The 20,354-nt window shown below is 45.7% G+C and overlaps 1 protein-coding gene across 1 annotated transcript in view; it reads left to right on the forward strand.

The window, feature by feature from the left end:
* Positions 1–486: 486 nt before the first annotated feature.
* PDIA6 (protein disulfide isomerase family A member 6) overlaps positions 487–20,354 on the forward strand; it is a 26,737-nt gene continuing 6,869 nt past the window's right edge. Inside the window, exons 1-6 of the mRNA XM_015407780.1 lie at positions 487–612; positions 2,933–3,074; positions 5,297–5,354; positions 8,561–8,687; positions 10,135–10,241; positions 17,389–17,525. Of these exons, the coding sequence (XP_015263266.1) occupies positions 579–612; positions 2,933–3,074; positions 5,297–5,354; positions 8,561–8,687; positions 10,135–10,241; positions 17,389–17,525 (605 nt within the window). The 5' untranslated portion in view covers positions 487–578. The remainder of the gene's footprint in view (positions 613–2,932; positions 3,075–5,296; positions 5,355–8,560; positions 8,688–10,134; positions 10,242–17,388; positions 17,526–20,354) is intronic.

The following is a 20,354-nucleotide window of genomic DNA, read 5'->3' on the forward strand; positions in this document are numbered from 1 at the left end:
GGACCCAAAATATAGAAACATAAACGGTGAGGGAAAGGGGAAGCAAAAAAATTGATTGGTATAATTTTTTGTCATTGTTGCTGCTTACTTTGTCTTTCGCTAAATATATATATATATAGAAAATTAATGAACCCGAAAGAAAGTAAGAACGCCTGCAAGAGGGGACGGGGACGGTCGGACGGTGCCCTACGAAGCGCAGTCTGAACTGAATTCGCTGCTCTTTTCTTGCCTCTATGGGCAGCCAGTCACTGCTTGCAACGTAACGCGGCGCCCAGGAAGCACATTCCTCGACTCCGGATCTCTTCCTCGCTCCTCCTCCTTACTTTCAAAGCTTCTCTCACGCCTTCATGCAGGAAGCACTGACTCCTCCTCTCCGAAGTCTCTTACACCCCGGCATGATCCGTCGGATTCTCATTGGCTATGCAAAGGAGAGAAGGTTGAGAGCACCAATGAGCGACGGCCACGGCTGGGATCGCTGCAACATTTGGTGCTGTCCGTGGAAGGGGAGCGGAGCTTAGCGGGCGTGGGGAGCGAAGGAGGCAGGGTCGGAGTCGCTTGGCGGTGCACCGGTGGTAGCCATGAGCCCGTTTGCGGGAAGGCGTCTTTTGTTGGGTAATGGGGAAGGGAAGGTTCTGGTGTTGCTATGGCTTGCAATGGGGGGGTGGGAAATGGGTGGGCACTATTGCAAGTCTATTGGGGAGCCAGGGCGGGGGACAGGGGACGACTAGCTCTATTGTCCCGTTTGAAAGCAGTGGGCTGGGTCGTAGCGAAGGAGGCGATCAAATGGTCGGATAATCCCGCAGTCAATTAATTTTGAATCTAGCCGGTGGGTGGATGAGCGATGTGTTTCCTGTTTTCTCTGGAGTAGTTGATGCCTCCAGCCATTGCAAGCAATCATTTTTTTAAGACCTTCATGTGGATCTGACTGTCTGTAATGGGTGTTGCTCCATGCATTAAAAAAAGTTTTCTAAAATCACAGCAGAAATATGTCTATTCCCCCCACCTAAAAAAATAGAAGAAGAATGAAAATCATAGTAAAAAAGGGTGTGTGTGGAAATTGTGAGACCTTTAGTAATCCAGTGTGGGGTGTATCACTAAACTGTACCTGAACTGTGAAGGTAAGGAAGGTTTCTTGATGCTTAAGGCCTCTCTCTCTCTCTCTTGAAGTTGTTGTGTTTCTAGTCCTAGCCCCTTGCAAGGCAGCACCAGTGAGGCGTGGAAGGTCTGGGATCTGAAGTTTGCGGCCAGTGTGGTGATTCTGCATAGGCATGCCAGGCTAGGCACAAGTTTCTAAATAGGCTTTCCAGATTTTTCTGGTATTGAGATCCCTTTTTAAAAAAAGAAACATAAACTGGTTTTAGTGCTGTCCTAAATGGGTGCAAAGCGCTGTGGTGGCTCAAGTGGTTAAGACGCTGAACTGCAGACCGGAAGGTCTTTAGTTCAGCAGTTTGAGACCCGAGTGCTGCATGACGGAGTGAGCTCCCGTCTCTGGCCCCAGTTCCTGCCAACCTAGCAGTTCGAAAGCAAGAAATTGCAAGTAGATAAATAGGGACCACTTTGGTGGGAAGGTAACAGCTTTCCGTGCGCCTTGGTGTTTAGTCATGCTGGCCACATGACCACGGAAATGTCTCTGGACAGCGCTGGCTCTTTGGCTTGGAAACAGATGAGCACTGCATCCCTAGAGTTGGATTTGACTGGCTTTTGAGCACCTTTAAATGGGTGCAAGCTCCCTTGTAAAGACTTTTCTGCTCATGTATATAACAAACATTTATCATTTTAATTCATTACTGCAAACATTCAAATTGTGATATGAAAAGCTGTCTTGAAGAAAAAAAGATACGCTCAACTGTTTATATAGGCCTGTGGGAACATGAATATGTACGAATATATTGTATTTTGAATGTCATCCATCCAGTTTGCTGGTGGATGATCCCATTCAAGTGCACTGTTCAGATATTAGCTCACATGAATGATCCATTGCAACAAATTCCTTTTGTATCAGTTGTATGGGAAGTAGGTAATTTACAGCTTATGGGAATACTGGGAACCATCTTATGGATGTAAAACATTGGAACTAAGTGTATTTTAACCACACTGGTTAAATAAACTAAAAAATGGGCTCTTCTTTGGGAATTGGAACACCTTTGAGTACTAAAAACTGGATATTTTTAATGGACTTCAGTACTGAGCTAAGTTTACTTTCTCCTAACCTTAAAATCCAGCCCTGTTATTATTTCTAATAATTGAAATGCAGCCTTTTGATTAAAATCTAACTGGATAGCAACAATTAAAATTCTGTCCTAGCATAGCAGTGAAAATCTATGGTAAAAACACTTGCAAATCAGCATCATCATAGTAAGCAGAGATAATATTTGAAACATTTGTGTACCATGTTTCTAGCATGCACTCAGAGCAGCTTCTGGGTATACAGGTTGTACCATCAACAAACTTGTGGTACTCTTGGATTCTGAAAAGTAGGAATTAGCTTGGAGTTGAACACCGTACATACCCAGGGTTAATCCTCAAATGATTTAAGCAGTTGGCAGTACAATCTTAATGCAGAATCACTTGACTAAACCTATATATTTTCATGGGTTTAGACACTGGCAGGCATAAGGGTGGAACTTCATGTGGCAGAGGTGGGGCATGATTCATGGTCATCTTGTGTCCCAGGGAGCCTCATCCTGTTTGGTTTGGTGGAACCTCCTTTAGCATCTGTTGCCTCCTCCCCCTGTTTAATGTGCAACCTTTCAGTCATATCTTTAAGTGTGTTTTAATTGTTTAAGTGTTTTTAATGGGTTTTTTTAATGTTCACCACCTTGTGGACCCTGATTGGTATAAAAATGTTATAAATGAATAAGTGTAGTAAAGCCATTTGTCTTCTTTGAACAGGCTTTGGTTCTGATATTTTGTTATCTCTTTCGGATTCTAGGAACAGTAAGCTGCACGCTCTTTCTGGCTGTCAACAGCTTGTATTCCTCCAGTGACGATGTTATAGAGCTGACGCCAACAAACTTCAACAGAGAAGTCATTCAGAGTGACAGTTTGTGGCTAGTAGAGTTCTATGCACCATGGTAAGCGTATGTTGAGTTATTCTGGTGCCGGATAATAATGCGTAAAGGTGTATGCTCTGCCTGTAGCTGCCTTGGCTAATAGACATTAGACAGCCTATGGGCAAAGAGTCTTCTCACTCTGTGTCATGGGACACAAAGTCTGAGCGTTACTTGGCTTGATGCAAAACTTGGAATGCTTTGTCTGCAACCCTGTACAGAATTAAGTTGCTTAATTATAAGGAAATGCACTTTCAGAGGCGCTTTTTTTTTTTTGCGCGCGAGAGAGAGAGCCTGGCTGTGCAACCCCCATCTCCTGCTACTTTTCTGCTCTGTCCCAGCAAAAGCCACTGCTCAGCTTGTGAGCTGCCCTCTCTGTCCACCAGTCTCAATTGGAGCCGAGTGGTTAGCAGCAGCTGTTGGTTGCTGCTGGGAAGGAAGGAGGCAGAGGTGAAGCAGTAATGCTGTTTTGAGCCTATGCTGCTGCCTTATACCAGGTCAGACCCGTGGTGTGTCAAGGGCAGTATGTCCTACCCTGCCTGGCAGCGGCTCTCCAGGGTCTCAAACAGAGGTCTTTCCCCTCACCTACATCCTGGTTCTTTTAGCTGGAGGCTTATACGCTTGGCATCATTATCCCCAAAAGGGAAGGGGGCTGTGGTGATAGTGGTGACCAGGAGGAGGGGGCAGCAGGCTCGTTCTCCAGCTCTGAACTCTGAAGGAGAGCAGAGTGTTGTGTTTCGGAGAGCACCTCTCTAATGCAAAATAAATTATTCCTCCCACACACCCACTCCTGGTCTTCTTTAGAACTTGGAGTTTTGGGGGAATCTTCCTTGATTAGGTACCAGTTTTTGATTTTGTATTTGTGTGTGTGGTTGCGAGCCTGGAAGTCATGGTGACTTCTGGTGACCCCCATTGGGGCTAGGATGTTTCAGAGAAGTGGCTTTGATGTTGCCTGCCTCTGCGTCCCGGCCCTGGTATTTTTTGGAGGTCGCCCGTGCAAGTACTTGTCAGGGTTGGCCCTGCTATCTTGTGGCTGGGCAACTGATCTTTCTGTCAGCCCTGTTATTGTTACCAGATAAAACTGTAAAGCTGGGGAGGGTATCTTAACCTTCGGGAAGAGCTTTTTGTCACCCTCAACTTCAAAGCCCCCTTGGGGTTCAGACATGGAGAAGTGAGGTGCTCCCATCACTTTCTGCCTTTCTGTTTCTGTCCCACAACCTTTGAAGTGGGCTGATTCTGCCTTCCTTGTTGGTCCTCTCGCAAAAGGCAGGAATGTCTCACAGGAGGTCGGGAGTGAGGCTTTTCCCTGCTACCTCTTCCCTGCCTTGGACCAGCATCATGTCTTCATTGTGCCAGTCAGACTTTAAGGAGCTGAACTACAGCTTGCTTGCTGAGGCAGGCATGCCATTCTCTTGTGCCAGGCAGTTATGGGATGAATTTGGGGCCAGGCCCAACTCCAGAAAGATCCCTGATCCTGTCAAAGCCAGCAATTGCCATTTACTTGTTTGTCTTTTCTTGACAAAGATTCTGTACCCGTGAGCAGGGATTGGGTGATTGAGAAATCAAATTATAATGATAATAATAATACCTATAGCCAGGACTTTTTTTGTAGAAAAAGCCCAACAGGAACTCATTAGCGTAATAGGCCACACCCAACAGCAGAAACTCATTAGCATGACAGCACAACTCATTCGCATATTAGGCCACACCCCACATGTTACCAGAAGTGTCGTCATCCAGCCACACCCACCTTTTGCTGCTTCTTCTGTTTACTTTGTTTATGGTCAAAACCCAGGGGGGGGGGTTTGTAGCAGGAACTTCTTTGCATGTTAGGCCACACACCCCTAATGTAGCCAATCCGAATGAGTTTCTGCTGTTGGGTGTGGCCTGTTATGCTAATTAGTTCCTGCTGGGCGTGGCCAACTCGGGAGCCAGCCGGAACTCCGTTCCTGTGCGTTCCTGCCCAAAACTAGCCCTGCCTGTAGCTCTGAGCTTTTGGCTTGTCATGCTGGCCTTCCATGAAAATGCTGTGATGGAGCCACAGTAGTTACACTTCTGCTCGTGGTACACCTACTGAAGGGCATAGGCTTTGTCGGAGGAGTTGTGATGTATAGCCCGGTGGCCTGTTGACAGTACTGTTATCTTGCTGCCTGTCATGCTTATGCTGAATAGTACCCAGGCTTAAGTGTGTGATAATGTATGGAAATTGCTTCAGTCTGACTGGGACTCTTTTTCCTCCCTGAAAGGTGTGGTCACTGCCAAAGGCTGACGCCTGAGTGGAAAAAAGCTGCAACAGCATTAAAAGTGAGTTTATCTTTCCAAAAGGTAGTGGAGGCTGGTGGTGATGAGATGCCAGGGTCTTGGAAAGTGTTCTGCCTCTTGCATTGCCGTTGCATGAAGAGTTGTCATAAAAGAGCATGATCTCAGTGGGTGTAATTACACCAGAGTAACTCTGCATAGAATTGCACTGTCAGGTGATCTTGGACAAACTAGCTCGTCTCTTATTGGCTTTGATTTTTAAAACTCTGGGACCCTTTGAGACACCCGAGATTGCACTAATAGTACCTGGAATATCCCATATGCTGTGGTAAAAAAATAAGTGTATAGCCCTGGAAGAGTCTGGAGCCTTGCCTGTTGAATTTCATGTTCATAGTAGTAGAATTTATTATGGTCGCTAGACCAGCCACATACATATAGACTTGTTTCAAGTTAAAAAGTACAGAGTCGGGGGAGGGGAGGCATGACATATTTTGGGCAGAGTTTAATACAAAACAACACTTTAGCTTCCATCATTCCTTCCTGGACTGTGTCATATTATTAGTGTCTAGATTGTTGTCAGTTTTCTCTTCCACCTTCTCACATGAATTTGTGGTCAGTTATCTGCCTAGTTTTGTTTTTTATTAATCTTACTTTTCTTCCAAGGAGTTCTGTGTGGAGTACTCTGTTCTTTCTTTCCCATTTTATTCTCACAACAAACCTGTGAGATTGTTGTATAAAAATACAGAAATATTGGAAATCTATACAAAAAATAATAGAGGAAGTAGTAAATGTTAAGCTTGAGTTGGTGCCTGAAAGATATTTATTAAATATTCTGCCGGAATTGCTTACTTATAATGAAAAATAGGTAATATCATACATAATTACATCTGCGAGAATATTGTGGGCCAAATATTGGAAAATAGATAATGTACCGCGAAAGGAAGAAATAATAGGAAAATTGATGGAAGTAGCGGAAATTGATAAATTAAACTCGTTATTACAGGGGGGGAAAGAAGAGGTATTTGTTGAAAGATGGTCAGGACTGTATAAATGGTTAGAAAACTGACTGATGACTCTAAAATATATGTATATTACATGTATTACAAATGTATAAGGAGAAACCAATTAAAATAATAATAATAATTTAAAAAACCCTGTGAGATTGAGACAATGAGAATGACCCAATGTCACCCATTGAGCTTCATGGCAGAACAGGGATTTGAACCTTTGTTTCCCCGACCCTAGTCCAGAGGTGGCCAAACTTGCTTAATGTAAGAGCCACCTAGAATAAACGTCAGATGTTTGAGAGCTGCAAGACAAGAACAAATATTACACACATGCACACATGTTTTTTATTGGAAAATATGCATAGTGGCTTTTTATTAACATAAAATGAAACTGCCAAAAATAAAAACAAAAGGAGCAAAAACATATATTGATAATGATATTTATTTGTCCAATGATATTTATTTGTTTGCTAATGATATTTATTTGTCTAAGAGAGAGAAAGAGGGGTTATGGTGGAAAGAATCATAGACACAGAGTTGGAAGGGGCTATACAGGCTATCTAGTCCTTGCTCAATGAAAGAGGTGGAAAGAAAGAGAAACAAACAAAGCAAATTGATGGGGGAGGGGAAAGAAGGGAGAGAGAAAAAAGAGAAAGAAAGGTGGGGGAAGCAAATAGATGGGGAAGGAGAAAGTGGGAAAGAGAAACAAAGAAAGCAAATAGATGGGGAAGGGAGAGAAAAAGAGAAAGGGGGAAAGAAAGCAAATAGATGGGGAGGGAGGGGAGGAAGGAAGAGAGAAAGAGAAAGGGCGAAAGATTGAATGATGGAAAGAAAGGAGAAAGAGAAACAGAAACAAAGCAACTAGATGGGGAGGAAGGAAAGAGAGAGAGGAAGGAAGGAAGGGGGAAAGAAAGCAGATATATGGGGAGGGAGGGGAACAGAGAGAGAGAGAAGTGGAAAGAAAGCAAATAACTAGGGAGGGAGGGAGAGGTGGAAAGCAACTTCAAATGTGTTTTCTAACACCCTGCCATGCCCCCACACCAGATGGCTTGGCTTGGAGAAAGGATTTAAAGAGACAAATACCTTCTCCAAGCCGGTGGGCAGGGCTACAGGGCAGGGGCTTGGAAAATGCCTAACTTTAAATGTGTTCCTCAAGTCCCCCACTGCCATGCTAGTTTGGATTGGAGAAGGGATTTAAAGAGACAAATGCTTCCTCCGAGCCAAGCCAGCTGGCTGGTGTGGTGGGGCTTGGAGAACACATTTAACTTTAGATCGGGAAGGAGGTGAAAGAGAGAAAGAAAGGTGGATAGAAATATAGTACAAAGAGAGCAAATGGATGGGGAATAGAGGTGGAAAGAAAGCAACTTTAACTTTAAATGTGTCCTCCAAGCCCCCCCCCAGCCCCCACACCAGCTGGCTTGGCTTGGAGAAGGTATTTAAAGACGAAGACCTCGTCCAAGCCGGCCAGTGGGGAGAGGGCTTTGAGAACACAATTAAAATTAAAGTTGCTTTCTTTCTCTGCTCCCCCCCCACATACACCTCAAGCCTACCCAGGGAGGGGAACACTGGCTGGGGAAGGGAAGACCCAATTGGGGAGGCATGCCTTCACTTCCCCAGCCGCCCTGCCGGGAGTCGCACAAAATGCTTGAAAAAGCCACATGTGGCTCCCTCACTGCAGTTTGGCCACCCCTGCCCTAATCCAACACCCTGACTGCTGTAGCGCTCTAACCTGAGTGTTCCACCTGGCATGTCTTTTTGCAAATGAATTCATTTCTGTTTCGTTAATCTGATCAAGTTGAACCAATAGTGGCTTGTTCGGTATTGCACTTGTGCAGTGTAATGATTGAACTTGGATCAGTATTGCCCTTGTGCAGCATAATAATTGAACTTGGATCAGCCCCTACTAGAAAAACACAGATTGTCTAAAAGCCTGTGTGATCTTTGTGCCCTTAATTAATGTGATCACAGTCGTGCGGTTCTTGTGGGCTATTTGTATATTTGTAGATGATTTTTATCTGTCTTGAAAAGGAATACAAATTTGCTTTTTAACAGTCCCCTTCCCCACCATCTTCAGACCCAATTTAAACAAATATTTTACGTATATTTTAAATTGGTTCTCAACAAAGCTTATTTTTCGTTTTCCAAGCTAAACAAAGGTGACTGACCACACTGAATTGGGCCAATTTTAGACCTCTTTTCTGATTCATTCATCCTAAAATGAGGTCTTCTTTCTCCCTCTAACAGGGTGTTGTGAAAGTAGGGGCTGTTGACGCAGACAAGCACCAGTCCTTAGGGGGTCAGTATGGTGTGAAAGGATTTCCCACAATCAAGATATTTGGTGCCAACAAGAACAAAGCAGAAGATTATCAAGGTAAATGTTGAGGACGTACTGTTCTATTGTCAAGCCTTTATATTTAAGGAATGGGCAATTTAATTTTTTTTTAAAGGTGTAACCTGTTTTTCCTGTTTGGGACCCAAGGCAGCCTGCAAATGAAATGAAAACACAAAAGCAGTAGTACCAACAGCAACATATGCCAGTCAAACAGTCCATACAAATCAGTCCTCGAAAACATTATGCCTCTGGAAAAGCTCTCCCAATGAGCTGTGGTTTTTTGGGGGGGTTTTTTGGGTTTTTTTTTTTTTTTTTTTTTGCATCTTTCTGAAAGATGAGTGAATCGACAGTGTCTTTAACTCCCTCAAATTCTCATGGCCTTATCAGTTAGAAGAGAGCGCTTATGAGTCATTTTGTGTGGTACTGAAGCTGCCACAAGACTGCCTCAGTAGCTGAATCGTGCTACTTTATTCTGACGTTTTAACTCCCCTTTTCTCCCCAGAGGGGACCCAAAGTGGGCTTACAACATCATTCTCCTCTCCTCCACTTTATCCTAGCAGTAACTCTGTGAGGCAGGTTAGGCTGACAGTGAGGTCACCCAGCAGACTTCATGGCAGAGTCGGGATTTGACCCTGGCTTTGCCACAGCCTAGTCCCAACAGGCTAATCGCTACACCATTCTCTGTCATTACACAGTGCCTGGTGAAATGGGAAGGTGCTGTTGTTTGTAGTGTCCTGGCTTTGTGCAAACCCTCCCCCCCAGTTGATAATAGTTACTGTAGGAATCCTTTGGACAAATTTGGTTTTCCCCAGGCATGGCAGTGCTGTGGTGGGAGAAGTTTTTGAAACCATGAAGCTGCCATGAAGCCAGTTTGGTGTAGTGGTTAAGTGTGTGGACTCTAATCTGGGAGAACCGGGTTGGATTCCCCACTCCTTCACTTGCACCTGGCTGGATGACCTTGGGCAAGATGTAGTTCTGATAAGAGCTGTCCTTTAAAAAGAGCAGTTTCTGTCAGGAGCTCTCTCAGCCCCACCTACCTCACAGGGTGTCTGTTGTGGGGAGGGGAAGGGAAAGGAGTTTGTAAGCCGCTCTGAGACACCTTTGGGTAGTGAAGGGCGGGATATAAATCCAATCGCTTCTCTTCTTATACTGAATCAGACCCTTGGCCCATCAAGGTTAGTATCATCTATTCAGACTGGCAGCACCTCCAAGGCCATAGGCTGAGGTTTTTCACATCACCTCCTGCCTGGTCCTTTTTAACTGGAGATGCTGGGGATTGAACCTGGGACTTTCTGCACGTCATGCAGAAGCTCTACCACTAAGCCACAGTCCCTCCTACTGCAAAAAACCCTCCCACTGCAAAACAGCATCAGGTTTTTCTGCCTGCTCTGCAACTGTCCAAAGCTTTCATTGGAAAGTGTTGACATCATGTGGCTGTCAAAACATTGCTGATCAGCATTTTCACTGTTGTTCGTTTGTGTCCTAGGGGGCAGGACAAGTGAAGCTATTGTTGATGGTGCTCTAAGTGCCCTTCGGTCACTGGTGAAAGATCGCCTTAGCGGCAGAGGAGGTGGATATAGTTCTGGCAAACAGGTACTTCCAGTCAACTATCAGTCAATTCTTTGCAATGAACAGGCATCAAAAATAAGCATATGTTCTAGCTAGAAGTTCTTGTATTGTGGTACTGGAGATTGTTTAGAAAGTGCTTTCTTTGGATTCCAGGTGTTTCCATTTAAAACTTGCAAGCTGCACAATTTTAATATTTTATGGTTGTGTTTGGTTTTTCAAGAGTTTTCAAGCTGGGGGGCAAATGTAAAAAATGCAACTTGTTTGCTAGTTTTAAGCATTTAAATAGCATGGATGGCTAATTTTGACTTAAATGGCAATACGTGAAGTCATGCATGCATATCAAAATGAAGGCAGGAGAAAAAGAAGCGTGTAAATGGAATAAAATAATAGTAATCCAGAGGTTTGACTGATGAATAGGGGTGTGCAAAAAAACCCCCACAATTTGGCTCGATTCGAATTCGGCGGAATCAGGCAGAATCAATTTCGGCAGGCAGAAAGACTCCCACATGTCAATTTCGGCAGTACAAGTGGATTCTGGAGTCTTTTGACCAGCCGAATGTCAGTTTCGGCCCCATTATATCCTATGAGCCATTGAAGTCAATGGTGAAAACATACCCTATGTTTTCGCCATTGACTTCAATGGCCCATAGGATATAATGGGGGTGAATTGCCGCCGAATTTCAGCGGCAAGCCAATTCAGATCAGAGAATCTGAATCGGCCCGCAGCAGCCCAAAAGGGGTCTGAATGGGCCATTTTCGGGGGTGTATTTGGTTCAGACGAACCGAATGCACATCCCTACTGATCAATGTCAAGTAATGACCCACACAAAAATCATAGGTTATATATGTTGTAAAGGAATTTCTGATGGAGAGAGAACCATTTTCTCCAGTTCCTCCACACCCACCCTGCAGACTACATACCATGCACAGCACTGTTCTCAGGTGTCCCTTGAACCCCAGAGGAAGCATTGGGGGACAGCCTATGAGGGAGGGGACTCTGAGGCAACTTCCCAGTGAACTTTAGGGTGTCCAAATCCCACACCCTGGAGTCTTCTTTTTCTTAAACCCCAACCGCCCACAATCCATTAGAAGGAAATAAACAAGCTTAGATTAAAGGATTCATAGGGTATAAGTTGTGGGCACCACCAGTGTTTCCTCTAAACTGCACTAGTTTCTTCAGGTGCACAAATTTGTAAGCCTCAACGCAGAGATTTTTGTCTCAGCACAGGGCTCCCATTGTGGCCAGGGTCCACCCTAGCCTGCCCCTGCAGGAGGTTGGGAAGCCAAAGCAACTCGTGCAGCCTGGGGCGCCACCAGCGCCTTCCAGTTGCACCCCTCCTTTTCACAAAAATTAGGAATGCTGAGCCTTTTAACAGGTTACTTAATTCACTAAAATAAGCTTTCTTCTCTAAGCTGACCCAAAATGTTAACTAACATTCAAATAAAAGCTTGGCTAAGCTGACACTCTTATTCAGAGCCCAAGATTCCTATCTGAGGGGAAATAACACTTCTCCCCCTTTTTAAGATGAGGCTGGCTCACTCCCTCCCATCCAGTGTAGTTCCATGGGCTCGGATTGGCTGACAATCACTTGGATATGCATGATGCCAATATCACAAGTATTGGTTCAGAGCCCTGAAGGAGGGGTGGGACTTTTGGGGAATGATAGCCACAGGAGGTTGCGTGTGGATGCAGGAATATTGCATTCCACAGCTAGAGCTCTGTTCATGGTTTGATAGCTACAACTTGAAATGCTGCCTTCTGGCACTCATAGTAATGCCACTGTCATAGTTTTGCACAGTGGAACATCATTTAACCATGCTTGTGAGTGGAACTGGAATGTGGAGTCCTCACTAGAGGCTGTGTGCTGCCTCGGTCTTCCCTAGTCTTCTCTTTGTTGCAGCCAGCAAACAATAAGAACATTAAATAAGCTGTGTTGGATCCAGCCAATGGCCCATCCAGTCCGACACTCTGTATCACACAGTAACCAAAATCCAGGTGTCATCAGGGGGTCTTCCAGTGGGGCCAGAACTCCAGAAGGCCTCCCATTGTGGCCTCTCAAGCACCAAGAATACAGAGCGTCATTGCCCCAGACATAGTGTTCCATCTATACCTTGTGGCTAATAGCCACTGATGAACCTTTTCTACATATGTTTATCCAATCCCCTCTTGAAGCTGTCTGTGCTTGTAGCTGCTACTACTTCCTGCAGCAGTGAAATCCATGTGTTAATTACTCTTTGGGTGAAGAAGTATTTCCTTTTGTCTATTTTAAGCCTACTGCTCATCAATTTCATTGAGTGCCCGTGAGTTCTTGTATTGTGAGAAAGGGAGAAAAGTACTGCTTTCTCTGTTTTCTCTGTTCCTTGCATAATTTTGTAAACCTCTATCAGGTCACCCCTCAGTCATCTTTCCAAACTAAAGAGCCCTACCCTCTTTAACCTTTCTTCATAGGGAATGTGTTCCGTCCCCTTAATCATTTCAGTTGCCCCTTTTTGCACCTTTTCCAGTGTTACAATATCCTTTTTGAGGTGCAGAGACCAGAACTGTACACAGTATTCCAAAAGAGGTCACACCATCGATTTTTACAGCGGTGTTGTGATACTGGCTGATTAGTTTTCAGTTCCCTTCCTAATAATCCCCAGCATAGAATTTGCCTTTTTTATTGCAGTTGCACACTGAGTCAACATTTTCAGTGAGTTATCTACCATGACTCCAGGATCTCTCTCCTGGTCAGCTACCACCACTTCGGACCCCATCAACGTGTATTTATAGCTGGAATTTTTGTCTCCAATGTGTATCACTTTGCATTTGCCCACATTGAACCTCATTTGCCAATTTGAAGCCCACTCGTCCATCCTCGACCGATTCCTCTGGAGTGCCTCACAGTCCTCCCTTGTTTTCACTGCCTTGAACAACTTAGTGTCATCTGCAAACGTAGCCACTTCACTGCTTACTCCCAACTGTAGATCGTTAATGAACAAGTTAAAAAGCACCGGACCTAGTACCAAGCCCTGCAGTACCCCACTGCTTACCACCTTCCACTGTGAAAACTGCCCATTTATACTCTGTTTCCTGTTAATTAACCAGTTTTTAATCTGCAAAAGGACTTGTCCTGTTATCCCATGACTGCTGAGTTTACTTAGGAGCCTTTGATGAGGAACTTTAAGAAAACCTTTCTGGAAGTCTAGGTAAACAACATCTATAGGGTCATCCTTGTCCACATGCTTATTCACTCCCTCAAAGAATTCTAAAAAGTTAGTGAGACAAGATCTTCCCTTGAAGAATCCGTGCTGATTCTTCCTCAATAGCTTTTGTTCATCAGTGTGCTCACTAATTCTATCTTTAACAACAGATTCCACTAACTTATCCGGTATCGACTTAGGCTGGCCTGTAATTTCCCTGATCTCCTCTGGAACTTTTTTTTAAAGGTTGGGGTTACATTACCTACCTTGCAGTCCCAGGGAATAGAGGCAGATTTCAGTGATAGATAGCATTTTTTGTCAGGAGATCCACAAGTTCCACATTTGAGTTCTTTTCAGAACTCTTGGATGTATGCCATCTGGGCCTGGTGATTTGTCAGTTTTTAATTGGTCCATCAGGCATAGGACCTCCTCTCATTACCTCCCAAAATCAGTGGTTCTGGAGTGGGCAAGCACCTCCCTTGTTTGACAGCGAAGACAGAGGCAAAAAATGCATTCAACTTCTCTACCGTTTCCCCGTCATCCTTTAGTAATCCTTTTACCCCTTGGTCAACCAAGGGTCCCACTGCCTCCCTGTCTGCTTTCCTGGTACTAATATATTTGAAGAAATTTTTATTGTTGGTCTTTATGGCTTTTACAATATGTTCCTCACAGTTCCTCTTTGCCTGCCTGATCACCGACTTGCATTTCTTTTGCCAGAGCCTATGCCCCCTTTTATTTACCTCACTCAGACTAGCCTTCTGTTGCTTAAAGAAATCTTTTTTTACCTTTTACTGCTTCCATTGCCTTGTTTGTTAACCATGCATGCTTTTTTAAAGAGCTATTTGTACCTTTCCTAACCTGTGGTATACATTTTATCTGAACTTCTAGGATTGTAGTTTTAAATAGTCTCTAAGCTTCCTGAAGGGATTTGACTCTCCTTAACTTTCCCTTCAGTTTCTTCTTCACAATCCCCCTCATTTGAGAGAAGTTAGCCCTTCTAGAGCTAAATGTGGTTTTGTTGGTCTTTTGGGGCAACTTCCTATTCACATAAATAGCATTATGGCCACTGTTCCCAACTGGTGCCATCACATTTACATCTCTCACCAGGTCTTGAGCATTACTTGGGACCAGGTCCAGCAGGGCCATAGCTAGCGCAGGGCACACAGGACATCCCATCCCGAATTTAAACATAAGAACATAAGAGAAGCCAGTGTTGGATCAGGCCAATGGCCCATCTAGTCCAACACTCTGTCACACAGAGGCCAAAAATACCAGGTGCCATCAGGAGGTCCACCAGTGGGGCCAGGACACTAGACACCCTCCCACTGTCCCCCCCCCCCAGCACCAAGAATACAGAGCATCACTTGTCCAAGCCTGAGAGTTCCTAGCTATACCTTGTGGCTAATAGCCACTGATGGACTTCTGCTCCATATGCTTATCTAATTCCCTCTTGAAACTGTCCATGCTTGTAGCCACCATCACCTCCTGTGGCAGTGAATTCCATGTGTTAATCACTCTTTGGGTGAAAAAGTACTTCCTTTTATCTGTTCTAACCCGACCGCTCAGCAATTTCATTGAGTGCCCACGAGTTCTTGTATAGTGATAAAGGGAGAAAAGTACTTCTTTCTCTACCTGCTCTATCCCGTGCATAATCTTATAAACCTCGATCATGTCACCCCTCAGCTGTCATTTCTCCAAGCTGAAGAGCCCCAAGTGCGTTAACTTTTCTTCATAGGGAAAATGTTCCAACCCTTTTATCATTCTATTTGCCCTTTTCTGCACTTTTTCCAATGCTATAATATCTTTTTTGAGGTGTGGTGACCAGAACTGTACCCAGTGCTCCAAATGAGGTCGCACCATTGATTTATACAGGGGCATTACGATACTGGCTGATTTGTTTTCAATTCCCTTCCTAATAATCCCCAGCATAGCATTGGCCTTTTTTATTGCAGCCGCACACCGTCTCGACATTTTCATTGAGTTATCTACTACGACTCCAAGATCTCTCTCTTGGTCAGTCTCTGCCAGTCTTTGGCTTGCCCCCAATTCTCCCAGTCCCTCCTTCCCTCCCCCAGGAGGCTGAGGGAGTGCTGGGGCTGTTTCCAGCTCCCCCACTGCCGCCCCTATGGCCCACGCCATCCCTGGCTGCTGCCTGCCCAAGAGCTGCTCGCCCGCTGCATGCCTGAGCAGAGGCAAGAGCGGCACTTTGCCTGGTGGAGCCCGGAGGGGCACGAGGGGGAGGGGACAGGCAGGGGTGGTGGCAGTGCTTTAGACCAGCCCCACACAGTCTAGCTTCTTCCCCTGGCTGCACAGAACATGTCAGCGCACAGGAGGCAGCCAGGGAGCCCAGGAGGCTGCTGAAGGAGAAGGGGGCAGCCTCTTGGCCAGGAGAATGAAGCCGAGGCCGGTGGGCGGCTACCTGGTCCTGGCGCCACCGCTGCTCCTTCTCCAGCTGAGACTTTGGGGTCAGCACACAGAAGCCACAGTGGGTGTTCCGCTCTGCCTTCCCTGGGGGAAGGTGAAGGCTAAGCTGGGGAGGGAGAGGAAGGAAGGGGGGGGCTGGCCCGCTTGCTTTCAGTTGGCGCCGCATCCCCCTCCTCCTCCTCCTCCTCCTCAGCCACACTGTTGGCGCTGCTCCTCACTCTGCCCCAGGCAGGCTCGGGCTCCAAGCTGCTCCCACCAGGCCCAGGGCCCTCATTGCAGAGGGACACGGGGAGAAGAATGAAGAGCTATGGGGCTGAAGTCCAGGATCACCTTGCTCCCAGTAGGTTCAGTGACCATCTGCTCCATGGCACAGTCATTGAGAGTATCTAGGAACCCAGTCTCTTTCTCCTGACTTGTACGCATATCGACCCAATCAGTGTGTGGGTAGTTACAATCACCTACTATGACATTAGTGTTTTGTCCAGCCGCTTTCCTTAATTCTTTTGCTGTTTTTCAAATCATCCTCTAACCTTTGATTTGGTGGGCGGTAACAGACTCCCAGCATTAAGCTTCCTTTTGGGCACACTGTTTCCATTTCTGTAAGTGAATCTATTTCTGTTCTCAATCTTACTGGACTGTATATCATGTCTGACGTAGAGAGCCACTCCACCCCTGACCCTTTCTTCCTTATCCTCCCAATATAATTTATATCCAGGAATCACTGTATCCCACTGATTATCCTCATCCCAACAACAAAGTTTGAGTCCAGTGGCACCTTTAAGACCAACAAAGTTTTATTCAAGATTCCAGCTATCCCATTTTACCTCGGACACTTCTAGCATTTGTGTATACATATTTGTAATTTCCCAGACACGTTAGGCCTGCAACCTTCCTCCTGTGGCCTCTAGATCTTGTCAGGCAGTCAGTATTGTTTGTCACCCTTTCAGTGGCAAGTCCTAATCCCTTACCCTCTAGAACAGTAACAGTTATGCCCTCATCTCTTAGAGATGAGCCATCCCGAACCAGAGACATTTCACCTTCTGCCAGCTTTCCCCTAAGATTTAGTTTAAAAACTGTTCTGCCAGCTTTTTGATTTTAAGCGCCGGCAGCCTGGTTGGGACAAGTGGAGGTGGTCTCTTTTGTACAGGTCCTGCTTGTTCCAAAAAGGATCCCAGTGCCTGACGAACTTAATCCCTTCCTCCCTACACCATCGTCTCATCCACACGTTGAGACTCCTAATTTGTGCCTGCCTAGCTGGCCTTGCACGTGGAACAGGCAGCACTTTTGAGAAGGCTACCTTGCAGGTCCTGGGCTTGAGTCTCCTGCCTGGCAGCCTACATTTTTCCTCCAGGACCACACAACTACATTTCCCCACATGGTTGGTACCAACATGTGCCACAACCACTGGCTCCTCCCCAGCACTGTCTGCCAGCCTATGTAGACCACGTGTAATGTCTGCTACCTAGGAGAGCCCTGTTTGGTCAGGTAGGTAAGGTTACTGGTGCTGGATTGCATGAGAGATCTTCTAACTAAACTTGGGGGGGGGGTTGTCTGTTTCAAACCACAGAGCAGCCAAGATAGTGGAGGCTCAGGCAAAAAAGATGTGATTGAGCTGACAGATGACACCTTTGATCAGAACGTTTTGAACAGCGATGAGGTCTGGCTGGTAGAGTTTTATGCTCCTTGGTGTGGACACTGCAAAAAGTAAGTTGGGCTGTGAGTTAAACATGTAGTTTCTTAATACGTTTTGTGCATAGAAGCAGATTTGTTCCCAGAGATGGGACTTCGGAATAAAAGGAATTATTGCCATTGGGTGGGTGTGACTGCAAGTTTTGAAGTAAAGAGGTACAGGAACAATAGACATTTGGTATAGAGTTAAATTTTCATAGCAGTGGGAGCCCTTCAATAGTATATCACCATCATATACGTCGTAGCATACAAATGGTAGACAAGGGTTAGGCACATTTAAACAATACATATTTATTTATAACTTAGACTTATATACTGCCCTTCTCTGAGTTCACAGAGCTCAGGGTGATTTACAACAAAAGATTATACAAATTAAAAACCCTAAAAGTTAAAATGGCTAAAACAGCATTAGATGGCGCCACTCAAGTTTTCAGTTTGCTTTACTGTCTCACAGTGAGCAGGAGAAAGCAGGGTGGGGGAGGGGAAGGGAGTGGCAGAGAAGGGGGTATCCATTGCTGTCCTCAGCCAAAGGGTAGTGAAACATCTCTGCCTTGCACACCCTGCAGAACTGCACAAGGTCTCGCAGGGTGCGGATGTTATTTTAGCAGAGAGTTCCACCAGGTCAAGGACAGCTGGACATCTCTGGGGCTGGGGATCACCAGTAAGTTGCTCTCAGCAGAGCGTAAAGCGCTTTGGGAGACATACCAGAGGAGGCGTTCCTGAAGACACATGGGTTCCAGACAGCTCAAGGCCTTAAAGGTCAGTACCAAGACCTTGAACCTGACCCAGTACTCCACCAGGAGGCAGTGCAGCTGGCACAGCACCGTGGCGTTCCCGTCAGGACCCGCGCCGCCACATTCTGGACCAGTTGGAGTTTTCAGATCAGTCTCAAGGGCAGTTCAGCATAAAGTGAGTTACAGTAATCCAGTCTGGAGGTGACCATTTGTCAGGACCAGACAGGCCCCTGGATTCGTTTCTGGGAAGTAAATGCAAGCACTCATTATGTAGCCTAAGCACAAAATTGAAAAAGTATCCTCTTAATTGTGCAATAAAAGTAATCTGTCAAGTTCGGCAGAATGTATGCTGAGCAGAAGCCATTCTGATAGTACAAAAGCAATGACGAGCAACAAAAATATCAATATTCGGCCAAGAATAACTAACGGCTGGCTTGCTAACTCAAAAAAACGCTTGCTTCCTCAGTTGTCAACAGTTCCTTAGAGCCAATTAATTGTCGAAGGTCAGAGGAGAGGAGGTCACTTCTCTCTCAGGCCGGCTTTCTTTCCTGAATGCCCAATGCTCCCCCTTCTGTCTGCTCATAAGCCCCGCTGGCCAGTCAGGACATATTTGGTTAATCAGCATTTCTAGGCTTCAAACGAAATAATGAACGCAATTGATGAAAGCCATGAGACGTATAGGGCCGATAACAGCTTAACCTTACACCGTTGCATGGATTACTGTGGCCAGGCCAGGGTGAGACAGGACCGGGGCCAGTTGCCTCACCTGGCGCAGCTGGTAAAACGTCAGCTTGGCAGCGTTCATGATTTGGGGCTCCATAGATGAGGTATCCAAGGGCACACCCAAACTCTTGATGGTTTGCGCCAGTATTAAAGGCACACCATCGAGAGTGAGAAGTTGGGACCCCAACTTGGTCTTGGTTGGATTAAGTTTCGGCTGGCTCTTCCTCAACCATCCCACCATGGCCTCCAACCCTTTGGCCAGATTTTATGCGGAGGTATCTGGGTGGCCACCCATCAACAGATACAGCTGGGTGTCATCAGCATATGGGTGACATCCCAGCCTGAAACTGCGCACCAACTGGGCGAGGGGGGCACATATAGTTGTTAAACAACATCGAGGAGCAGATTGCCTCCTGAGAAACCCACGTGTTAAAGGGTACCTATTTAACATCCTCTATCGCTACCCACTGTCTCTGACCTTGGAGAAATGAGGTAAGCCACTGTAAGACCACCCCATGAACTCCTATTTCAGTGAGGCGGTGAGTAAACCTATCGTGGTCAACCGTGTCGAACGCTGCTGTAAGATCCAACAATAAGAGCAGCATCAACCTGCCTTGATCCAGTTGCCTGGGGAGATCATCCGTGAGAGCAACCAACACTGTCCCCTTCCCATGTCCAGGGCAGAAACCAGACTGGAACAGGTCAAGTGCCAATGTGCCACCCAGGAAACCCTGGAGCTGCTTGGCTGCCACTCTCTCAATTACCTTGCTCAGAAATGATAAATTTGAAACTAGGCAGTAACTGGAAGGATCTAAAGGATCCAAAGATGGCTTTTTGAAGGGTGGTATTACCACAACTTCTTTCAGCCCTCTGGACCCCCAAATCCAGGGACAGGTTGATAATGTCCATCAGAGGGCCCCGTACTCCCTCACCACTGGCTTTCACCAGCCATGAGGGACACAGATCCAAGAAGCGTGTGGTAGACCTAACAGCCCCCAGGATCCTGTCGACATTGGCTGGAGAGAGCTGGTTGAAGTAGTCAGATACTGATTCCAAAGACAGCCAAGGGGCCTCCAGTTCATATATTGTATCAACATTGGCTGGAAGGTTGTGGCAGAGCAACAAGACTTTTATCTGCAAAAGAACTCGCAAATGCCTCACAGCTAATAGTCAAATCACTAATATTTTGTGTTTTCTCAGTAAGAGACGTTAAGGATTGAATCACCATAAACAATTGTGCGAGGCGAGAGCTAGCAGTTGCGATGGAGGCCGAGTAGAAACATGCTGTCTGTGTCTATAGTATATACAGAAATTGCCATCACACACAATTCTTCATATTATACTTTCTGAGTGAGTAAAAACTAGTCTTAGATAGCATTGCACTCTT

This window comes from Gekko japonicus, unplaced genomic scaffold, assembly GCF_001447785.1.
Source record: "Gekko japonicus isolate JY-2015 unplaced genomic scaffold, Gekko_japonicus_V1.1 scaffold2754, whole genome shotgun sequence".
Classification (NCBI taxonomy): domain Eukaryota; kingdom Metazoa; phylum Chordata; class Lepidosauria; order Squamata; family Gekkonidae; genus Gekko; species Gekko japonicus.